Genomic DNA, 11301 nt, shown 5'->3' with positions numbered 1-11301 from the left:
TGCAGTGAGCCACGATGCGTTACACGTAGTAACATCAGTGGATTCTATTGTGGTCATAGATTGCTATTTTGTTGTCAAGTCAGTGATATATATTAGTTGCCATTTACTGTTGCAGGCGTACCTCAACGTTCGTATCGAAGTGCCAGAACAACAACTCGTGTTCCTCTACCGTCTCGTCTTGCACCTCTCACTCCACACAGTCGAGCTATTCATGAAGGACATGGACAAATTGTGACTGATTACCCACCATCATCTCTACTATTACAACAACAACAACAGCAACAACAATATTTGCAACTACAACAACATTTACAACAACAGCAACATCCACAACAACAGCAGCAGCAGCAAAGACAACCATCACCTATTTCGTTGACCTATCCTTCTTTATCACATCTACCTACGTTAGTGCCAATACAATCTGGGTCTTATCTTGTCCAGTCTAGACGTCTGCCGTCACTCAATCTCACTGGACATCATCAAATGAGGATGGCATCTCTTCAGTCTACAGAAGTTGTCAATGAGTCCGTGTCTGCATCTGATGCTCAACAAACTTCTAGCTCTGCAAGTGGACACAGAATCATGACAGGAGTGCTAGAACAGAGGGAATCATTAAATGTTGATGGTAATGGGAGAAATCAGGTACAGTAGACAGAATGCTGCATGTGTGCATATTATGTTATCTTTCGATGTTTGTTTTCCTTTTCTGTATAGTTTGGGGCAAATACTCTTGGACAACTGCTTGGTGTTGGCCCTCGTCTGAGTGATCCTGCTGTGATGGCTGCTCTGAGTCTGGACTCGGACGATCCTCTACGGTTTGCCAGCTCAGAACCAATACATGAAGTTGCTCTAAAAGGAAACATTCCGGAGCTGAAACGACAGGTTTGTAAATGTGCTTGGCAGGCAGAATTCTTGGGTGTGTGTTTGTGTGTGTAAGCAGTTACATAATTTGCAGATAGCTGAGTTGGGACCTGACGTGGCAGATCATGGTCTTCGTACACCACTCATGTATGCTGTTTTAGGTAACCAGAAAAAGGCATGCCAGGTAAGTGGTACCTGACAGTTTAATGCCTTTTCAGGTGTGTGTGTGTGTGTGTGTGTGTGTGTGTGTGTGTGTGTGTGTGTGTGTGTGTGTGTGTGTGTGTGTGTGTGTGTGTGTGTGTGTGTGTGTTAATGATGGTGGGTGTGTTTGTTTATTTGTCTGTCTTCTAGCCTGTTTGTTGTCTGTGATCTGTTTGCTTGTCTTTTGATTTGTTTGTTTGTGTTTTGTCCAATGCATAAGTTTAAATGGCATCAGTATACTAGTATCCCTTTGTTTCATTAATTTCACACTCTACACACTTTCAGGTCTTGTTGAAGGCTGGTGCTCGAGTTAATAACGTTGATTCTTACGGCATGACAGCACTACTGTGGGCATCTCATCTTGACAGACCAGACACTGTTTCAACTCTTCTAAGGTATGTAACTTCATCACAACACTGACACACATGTCACATGCAACAATTGCTCACGTTGTAGATTATAGACTGTAGACATTACTGAAGAAGAATAAAATGCTTCATTAATTATAAATGTGTGAAACACTAGTTACAGTATGTGTGCCGGTCACGTGATGTATGATCTGCTACGCAACCACGTTACACGTGACCAAATAAATGCCCCGTATGATTAATATGATGGACGTTAATTAAGCTGCATAGCTATGGAATAAGGAGGGTTTGCACTGTAGTTCTTCAACAGCTTTCATTAAGTTAACAATGTATTCACAAAATCAAGGAGCAATAATAGTAATCACAATTACTTTTTAGCACAAAGCATTTGTACAGCCCCTGTAATACTGTAAGTTGGCAAAATGAAATTACTATTAACGTGTATTTTCGATTGGATAGTAATGGATATTGAAGTAGATAAGGAGGTACAAACAAAGGAACAAATAGAGCAGCAAATCAGTACATAAATATTGTACAGTAGATGATAGAAGTCACGCACGCATGCATACACGCACACACACACACACGCACACACACACACACACACACACACACACACACACACACACACACACACACACACCTGAAAAGACATTAAACTGTCAGCTATCACTTTCCTCTTTCTCCTCCTGGGGGGACGACCGGCTGGACACTCGAGTCTATGTCTCCACGGGATACCGAAGCAATCAGACTATACCCATCATCACCATGTGAGCGTGACTGCTTTGGTTCCAATTCATCAAGTTGCTGGAAGTAACCGGTCCTATCCATCAGAATGCTCATAGCTGTGGAGGCAACGGTGTAAACACAGATTCAATTGCTAGTTTAGTATTAGCCGTAGGAATGAGACTTTGTAAGAGTCACGACACTTGCCAAGTAGCTACTCAAAACACAGGGGTAAACTGACTTTCAAGAAGATTCCACTTTTGAAGAGTGTGTACGGTATGTGCATACAGAGGAAACACAAGGCACCATATTATGTTTTGTCAGTTGCAAGTGTTGGATCAATGAATGGCTTACATAGTGCACAAACTGTGTGTAGCTACTGTTATATTTCTTGTTTAATTTGTTAATAATTTTTAGTTTTGTTTATTATGTAGTCGTGGAGCTGACATGAACGTTTGTGATCCGAACGGTCGTACTGTGTTTCATTGGTGTTCAGCCTCAAGTGGAACAAAGTGTCTTCGCTTATTGATTTCCAAGGCTGCCAAGGCAATAGTGGATAAACAGGTACTGAGCAGGATGACACACACACACACACACACACACACACACACACACACACACACACACACACACACACACACACACACACCAAAGAGACAAACACATTGATAATAATGTCTGTATACTTAACTTGATCGTTGGGTTTGGACTTCAGGATAAGAATCGACTTACTGCATTACACTGGGCTGTCATGTGCCAACATCCTTCTCACATTCGGATTTTGATCAGCGAAGGCCACAGCAAAGTTGACATCCAAGACAGCGATGGTCGAACTCCTCTTAACTATGCTGTGCTCAACTACGCATCCAACTGCATCAAAGTGAAACCCAATTACCACACACATGATTGAATATTTGAACAAAAGGCAATGTGATTTACAGGCTATTATGGAGTGTGAAGAAGCGGCTGTTGCAATGAAAGACAACAAAGGTCGTACAGCAATGCACTATGCGTGTGGCGAGGGAAACATGGAGTGCATTAGAGCATTGGCATCGTGTCCGAGTTGTGATATCAACTGCAGTGACAACAGGTCGACGACACCTTTACATTGGGCTGCGGCTGGAAATCAGCCTGAAGTGATACGATTCTTGTTGAGAAGAAAGGCGGATAAGGGAATGACGGACGGCAATGGAATGACGGCTCTTGAACATGCACAGACTGTAAGCTTCTTGTCACGGATATAGATAGGCAGTCAGCGTGTGTGTGTGTGTGTGTGTGTGTGTGTGTGTGTGTGTGTGTGTGCGTGTGTGTGTGTGTGGACAGACAGTCAGTGTACCAGGCAGGCATGAAGGCAGTCAGTCTCTGTATGTTAAAAGGGTTACGGTCAGACATGTGCACTTGAGCCGATCTCAAGTAACGTAGCTGTTGTGTTGTAACTATTGCATGTAACATATTCAAGTGTTCTGGCAAGAAATCAGTTTCGATGACCAGTATTAGCCCTTTAAATGATGTTCATAGTTTGCGCATGCGTGCAAATATCAATACGAAACTACCGCAAAACTGACTATTTAGGTGTCAATTGATGGGCAGTGTGGCAGTGTATGCTCTAAACAATACAAAGTTTGGTGCTCACTGTGAACTGAGTGCGCTTGGTTACTCTCACTAGACAGCAGATGCAACATACGGGAAAGTGTCGTGTGCCTTCTGGTCACATGCAGAGCGTAGGGAACTCCGATCTGACTCAAAGTGTGAGGATGCTTGTCCGGAACTGCAGTGTAGCAAGCTCAGTTTGAGGTGTTAGATGAAAAATTCTGAGAACTACATCTGAAGGCCTAGAATTTAGTTACCAGACACAGTCTAATGCAACGTCGTCTTGATCGTTTCAATTCAGGCTTCAGTCAGCTTTGCCTTTAGTGCAAATTAGTTAGAGCATCTAAGTCCTTGTGGTTACTGAGTGTTTGAAAAAGTGCACCCGTTTCAAAGGGATGCAGTCTGACGGTGACCCTGCACCTCTAATCTTGGTTTGCAATATGTGCTGCTAATCTTAGTGGCAACGAGCAACAAGCAACATGTCACTCACCTGCATGGAATGATACCAGCTTATTGTGAACAGGTAGGCTTGAGTGTCCAGTCGGTTGTTCCAAAAAAGGAGGCGAGACCAGCTGGACCCTCAAGCTTAGTGAACAAGTTGCTGTGTAGTAGAGTGTAAGTAGCATGCTGTTGGGGATAGGCTAGAAATAATGCTCAAGTTTGTAGCCACACATGTAACTACAGTGTGACCGTAGCGCAAGCACAGCAGCTGTATTGAGGTACTGGAGAAGTACAATCCAATGGAGAGTCCTTCACTGACGTCTTTATATCAACCTCATAGACCAACTCGACAGCAATCCACGACGTCGTTAGGAGCGACACTAAGGACAAAGTTTATAGTGCCACTGCGCTCTCGTTTCTCGGTGTCTTCATTACAAGTCGTGGCAGCTGGCAGCGACAGCAGTAGTACGGCCGAGTTGGGAGTGAGAGAGGAGGGTGATGGCAGTCAAGGCGACCATGCGAAAGAGACAGTGGAACCGACACAGAATTTGAATACTGAAGACAAAGTGAAGGATGAGAACTCTCAGAGTGGGCATCAGACGTCAGTCAGTATGGAAGTACGAAAAGCAAAACAAAGAACTAGGGTGAGCTATTTGCCATTGTTAGGTCTTGTGACACATGTATGCAAGTAGGACTGCCACATTACATGCACATATGCAGACAGACAGACAAGACAGACAACACACAGACACACAGACGACAGACAGGCACACAGATAGATAGACAGACAACAGACAGACAGACACACAGACAGACAGGTGGATGGACAAAGACCGTGCAATTAGGTAGCCTGGTAAATACCATTGCAAGCAGTACACACTACCTATTGTCTGTTTTAAAAGTCATGCTCTTGATATTTCGCTACAGAGAAGACGTTTGATGCCCTGGTTGTGCAGCTCAGGATGTGTGACTGCAGTTCACCCCTTCCCACCTCAACACCCCAACACTCACAGAGTAACACCACCTCCAGACACGACTCCACCAACAACAGACTCACAAACACTCAACAACCACTGACAATGCGGTAACCTATAAATATTATTTCTGTTCTGCCCATTTTTATGAATGTTTGTATCAATATTTCGTATTATTCACAGATGCAGTATTTTGTATGTTTTATTGAACAATTTATTTCATCTTTTGCATTTAATACTACTAATAATGCTCTGCAGACATGTTTACTGTACGTTCTGCTAACAAATGTTGGACCATCAACGGATGCATGAGTTCAGTGTGACTGCTCAGATAGCACAGACTCGAAGATGTTGAGAAATATGTTGGCGTGATGAGGCTGGAAGGTCAGTGAAGGTCTTAGACGAATCGTCTTTTCACCACAACCAATCGTGTACGCTCCTAAACGACAATCAGATTCAATGTTAACTAATCTAACATGTTGAGAGAATCATGAATTTCTGTCTGTCTGTTGGTCTGTGTGTGTCTCTGCATGCATGTCTGATAGTGTGTAAGCACAAACCTGCACACACACACACACACACACACACACACACACACACACACACACACACACACACACACACACACACACCTTTGTTCAAGAGCGCTTGTAACAGTGAAGCCTGCCGCAGTGTGGAATCACAATCAACAGCACAAAACGTTCCAGCTCCTCGTGCAGCAGACAGGAATGGATACTTTGCCTAGAAAGAAACAAGAAACAAGCATGTCATAACCGAACCAACTAAACCAAACCAATCAACTACAGGCAGGTGTACTGTACAGATAAGAGATGCAAAGTGCAGCTTGCTTTATTGTAAACATCTAGTATTGCTTGGTTATGATGTAACTGGGTTGAGTCATTTAGCTGGGACTTTTGACAAGACGCTCGCATGCGTCTGTCTTAACACACAGAAGTGCATCAAGATGGCACACTATACACTGTATGTTATAGTACAGACATGACACACTAGAGCAACACACCAACAGAGACGATCACTTACCACACCAACTGCTACACATCTTACAAACAATAAACAAGACATCATTTACAGCTATGTGAGTGCAATCCGCAAATGTCAATCTTCTCCCCCTTCAACAGGTGGTGATGACGGAGGGTGCGGCACCTAAAAAACAAGATGATGCCTTAGGTCTGTACGGTATGTGTTGAATGTCGACTTCAACCAGATGACACAGACCAAGATTGATTCAGTCCCAGCCAGCTTGAGATGCTCAAGAAGGAAGAGGCTGAGACGTCTCACATTGACTGCAGCTCTGATGGATTGCGAGAGGTGACTATGGCTGACATAGAACATGAAAGAGTCCATTTGGCATGCTGATTCAACACAAGAAAGCTTTCTTGATGAACCAATGTGTGGAGAGTTGTCCCACGTGCCATTACTATCAACATACATATACAGGACAGACACATAGACAGACAAACAGATTGTTTTACTGATTTTAAACTTTAAAGATACAACAAGCAAATCTTCGAAAGTATACAAATCCACCTCAGGCCATTACTTTGTTCATCAATTCAGACAGACAAAGACAAACAAACAACCAGTTGGACAGACTGATGGACACGTAACACAACGGACATGTACCTGTAGCTCCTTCAGTCCGGCAAGTAACACTTCGCCAGCCTTTCTTGTCATCTGCAGTAAATTGTCCCTCTGAATTACTTTCACTACAGCACTGGCCACCAACAACTTGCTCGGATCCCCCAACCAAGTGTTGAAGATACGATACGGCTTATCAGGACGAAGCCCATCCTTCATGTATGCACCGGTTACTTGCAGCTTTTTTGCAAATGTGACAATGTCGGGAGACTCATCAAGTCCAAATGCCTCATGAGCCCTAACAATATTATTACATATAAACTATGTAACCTACACACACACACACACACACACACACACACACACACACACACACACACACACACACACACACACACACACACACACACACACACTGATGGATGAAAGAACAAATAGGAAAACATGCATTAACATGCTGATTCCCAAGCATTTCTGAACACAGCCTACAGGTTGTATGTGTACGAACCACATGTGCCCAGTCACTCCAAACGTCTGAACTTCATCGACCATAAAAAGAGCTCCAGACTAGCAAAACCAAGAAAGACTAAACACTGCTGCTAACTACCGGATGAAAACCAACAAACTTGTTTTGCAATCCTCTGGAGTTGCTGGAAGAAATACGGACTGGCATGACGATCACCTGCATGGCATACAACATATCAATAATGCAATTGTTAAACCACCACTCCATGTACATGTCACCTCCTTCAGCTTGAATCGGCTCCACACAAATGCACACAACTGGACAGTTTCTATCTGACCATACTTTCATGATATCTGTAACCTATAGAAATCATGACTTGTCAGTGATCGTATAATACAATAATAGTATTGCGTTCACGACTTGTTCCAAACAGCGATCCTCTTCCTGTCGGTTTTCACGTTCGTTCTCTTCAAGAGGATAACGAAGTTGTGGGAATGGAGCCACCGGCCAGTCAAATGCCGGCACATCGAGTTTGTGAACTGGTTTTGAACGAGTCAAACTCAAACATCCTACATTCAAATCAAGAGGTAATTACACCATCTCAGACAAATGAAAAAAAGGAACACAGACAAGTGCGCACGCACACGCATGCACACACACACACACACCACATACCCAGTGTTCTACCATGAAAAGCTCCAGTAAATGACAGAACGCTTAACCGTGGAGACCCTGGCACCTGGAAAACGTATTACAAACCTTAGTAATAACAATCATGTGTTGTCTGAGTATCTTGTCTGAATACATGTTTGTCCGCTCATCCATCTGTGCGGCTGTGACAATCGCTGAGGATGTGGATGTGTAGTTCACGGCTGACACAACCTGTAGTCTATCTAACACATGGTATCGTACCTTCGAATCGAGTTATAAGGTTGATCCAGCTTTCATGGTTCTGTGTTTCTACTACAAGGAGGTTGAGCCGTGTGCTTGCGTATACGCATGTGTGTGCAAAAATTTAATTAATCATCCAATGCTCAATCTGATGACATCCACTAACATTTACATAAATTAATGTTAGTGGATGTCATTTTATGTAATTATCATGACTGTCTGTCTTTCTGTAGACCTGTCCATTTATGATCAGGGTTCAAAAAATCCGGTCGCCAAGTCGCCATATATATGGCGACCACTTCTAGGTGGTTGGCGACTAAACGAGCGGTGTGGTCGCCAATTTGGCGACTAGAAATATTTGGTAGTTTTAGTCTTTTGTGTCAGCAGCTCTTGGATGCAAACCACCTGGTCAGCAGATATGTTTTGCATTACAATATGTTGCCACTTACCATTTAGTGGCACACTGCGAAATAGGCCATCTACTTAGCACCTTCATATGTACCGCGTAACAACGTATCACCTAGCAATCTATTGCGAGTTGTTGCTATTCTCTGGTTGACCATTATTTTTATGGACTTTACTGCCTGTACCGATCTCATTAGTCTCTGCCATCAGCTCCAGACAAACCCAACTAAAGACCTGCAGGTGCGTTTAAATTTTTCAACCAATCGCGGTCACTCCTATTCTTCATACGCTACACCAGCAAATGCAAGTCTACAGCTCTGTCATCGATGAGATGCCATTGTGCAGCAGCTTCTTCCGAATGAAGCTGAAATCTGCAGTCAATCGCAGTTGAAGGTGACGGCAACTGCCTATTTAGATCCTTTCTACGCTGTTCAAGGGAACGAAGAATCTGACCATCTTGAATTAAGATAAATGAAAACTATTACGTAGATCTTTGCAAATGGTGGGCGTCGCAAGTGGCAAAACAAACAGCTTTTTCCACAGCAAGTTGCCTGAGTGTCTTTCTATCAGAAGAACTACCACGTACGTCCAGGAGCTCGTACGTCTCCTAGAGCTACTAAGAAAGTCCGTTCAGACAAAAGTTTCTGCATGTCCAGTTCTGAAATCTAGATGTTGAATGATGCCACACGCCATTGAAGCGCTACAATAACAAAAGTTTATCACTTGTGTTCCAGAGACTAGCACAGCTAGCCACAGGACAGGTGGGGTTACATGCAGTAGCCGGATGTATTGTTCTTAACAACAATAGTGGCACTGAGTCATAAGGGAAGAGAGACTCTTGTCTACTCAACCAAAGAATGCTCATGTCTTATTGGATGGATTGCCAGGATGTCAATGTGATGACACACCACATTTTTATTTGGTTGTAGCTATACAATTAGTTGAAAATTAGGATAAAATATGAATACTCATAGTATTACATAAGAATCCCAAGCATAACACTGTAGATTGATGTGTTTACTTGCTATCTACAATGTTCATCCAACGTTACTCCAAATTCCTAGTTAGATCTTAATTTAATGTCAAACATGATAATCTGGGAAAGAGCCTTAACAGTGATATTAATGACATGTTTACTTCTGGAATCCCTGACCTAGAAACTAGTAAAAGTTTGGCGACCAACCGTTCCTCTACGTGGCCAAACTGGCGACCAGATTCAAACACATTTTTCAAACCCTGTATGATTGACACACCCACACTGTCTGCCTGCTTATCGACACTGTCCAACAACAGTCCGGATCTCTGCTGCCCTAATGCTTGCCCTCACTGCCACTCGTCAGTTGTCCTGACCTACACTGTTCTAGTGACTGTGAATTACACAATATTCATTCATTCAAAGCACCAAAAATCACTACGTTTGACAAGTAATGCACACGTATGTAAATGTCAATCATAAATAGCTTACTTGGTTCTTCATGGTCGATTCGGCCTCTACGTCTGTGACATCAATTCCTGCCTGTTCTCGCTGAAGTCTCTACATTTTAATCAACAATCGATGTATATAAGATGCAACACTAAATCTGCTGAACCAAACTTTGTAGTGAAAGAAAGCAACTTTGATTGAGTTTTCATTAGCACACGAGCCACACATCATAGTCATGACTTGATTTAATCCACGAGGAGATACCTGCAGTGCAATGTAACAAGTAATTAGTGCATTATACTTCTAACAAAAACAATTATGTCAGACAGACATAGAGCAAGTGCTATAGCATGCAAACCATCAGACACCTAAAGGTTACATAGAGTCGAATAACAAGCTCTGAGCTATAAGTACAAACACACAAATCATGCAGCTCTCTATACCGAAAGTAGAGATGTCTTGAGAAGACTAACAAACTCTGCAGGTGGAGCGAGTCCGAGTGCCGGTCGATTCACAAGAAGATGCTATAAACAAGATGCCATCACATCTATGTAACAATATCCTGCATTCAATATTATCACACCAAATTTTCAGGATCCTTTAGAGCTCCAACCACATCAGGATAATTATATCCCAAAGTGTTTGATGCAATCTGACCGCAAACGTCTAATAACTGATTGCCATCGACATCAACAACATAGTTGCCTTGACTCTTCTGATAGTCAACAAACATGTGAACTGTTCGTGTCTCCTGTATCATACACACATCAGCATGTCAACATACACATCACGAGATACATTGAATCACAGATCTTGCCTGAATCTTGTCCATTGCACCGAGTAGTTCCAGTGATTTTGGTCCCGGAACGGTAGTCTTCATGACAGGTCCAGAAAATTCTACAAACGATAAGACTGCCTTTACCTTCCAAGTATCAACTACTAATTGTTCACACTTAGTTTGGCACACAGGTTAGCATAACAACTTCTAGACAACTAACACTTGAGCATAACGTAATCGTGTTGGTAAGAAACTGCAAAATCTCTTCATTTGTTTAGATATTGCCTAATGAAGATCATCTCAACATGGATAGCTTCATCCAACAAAAGACTAACATGTCAGTAGAAAAGAGGACAAGTTCCCTCGTCACACAACCAGCTTTTGTCTGTGATTTAGTAGTCATGGTTAGATGGTCTACCATACGATGCATCTTTAAACTTCAATTGATTCAAGGCATGCAGACAGCAGAGCTGATCTGGTTTATTACAATTGGACTATTTATTGTGTCGTGCTCAACCAGATCAGTCTGGTTTGTAAAGTCTATTACAAGTACCAAAAGCAAATACTGCTTCAGAAGT

At 42.6% G+C, this 11301-nt stretch overlaps 2 protein-coding genes across 4 annotated transcripts; one reads left to right on the top strand and one right to left on the bottom strand.

Moving 5' to 3' along the window:
- Positions 1 to 118: 118 nt before the first annotated feature.
- LOC134198044 (inversin-like) lies at positions 119 to 5418 on the top strand. Its single transcript, XM_062667384.1, has 9 exons — positions 119 to 642; positions 715 to 882; positions 956 to 1045; positions 1348 to 1457; positions 2591 to 2720; positions 2872 to 3036; positions 3098 to 3376; positions 4442 to 4831; positions 5115 to 5418. The coding sequence occupies exons 1-9, from the start codon at positions 484 to 486 to the stop codon at positions 5262 to 5264; spliced, it is 1641 nt and encodes a 546-aa protein (XP_062523368.1). The 5' UTR covers positions 119 to 483; the 3' UTR covers positions 5265 to 5418.
- LOC134198045 (4-aminobutyrate aminotransferase, mitochondrial-like) lies at positions 5346 to 10842 on the bottom strand. 3 transcript variants are annotated; one of them, XR_009972739.1, is made up of 15 exons: positions 10763 to 10841; positions 10529 to 10696; positions 10389 to 10469; positions 10117 to 10209; positions 9988 to 10056; positions 7902 to 7965; positions 7647 to 7795; positions 7505 to 7586; positions 7387 to 7442; positions 7269 to 7327; positions 6806 to 7058; positions 6398 to 6599; positions 6252 to 6325; positions 5794 to 5902; positions 5569 to 5600 (listed from the first exon to the last, which is right to left on the bottom strand). XR_009972739.1 is itself a non-coding variant. In XM_062667385.1 (13 exons), exons 1-13 carry the CDS (start codon positions 10823 to 10825, stop codon positions 5476 to 5478), a joined length of 1371 nt encoding a protein of 456 aa, XP_062523369.1. In that variant the 5' UTR covers positions 10826 to 10842; the 3' UTR covers positions 5346 to 5475. The 3 variants fall into 3 exon arrangements, 1 of the variants encoding a protein (XP_062523369.1); XR_009972738.1 differs by having other exon boundaries at positions 6252 to 6599; XM_062667385.1 differs by lacking the exons at positions 6252 to 6325; positions 6398 to 6599 and having other exon boundaries at positions 5346 to 5600; positions 10763 to 10842.
- Between the last annotated feature and the right edge of the window lie 459 nt (positions 10843 to 11301).

This window comes from Corticium candelabrum, unplaced genomic scaffold, assembly GCF_963422355.1.
Source record: "Corticium candelabrum unplaced genomic scaffold, ooCorCand1.1 SCAFFOLD_93, whole genome shotgun sequence".
NCBI classification, from domain to species: domain Eukaryota; kingdom Metazoa; phylum Porifera; class Homoscleromorpha; order Homosclerophorida; family Plakinidae; genus Corticium; species Corticium candelabrum.
The sequence above is the reverse complement of the archived record's forward strand: the minus strand, read 5'-3'. Positions and strand labels throughout refer to the sequence as shown.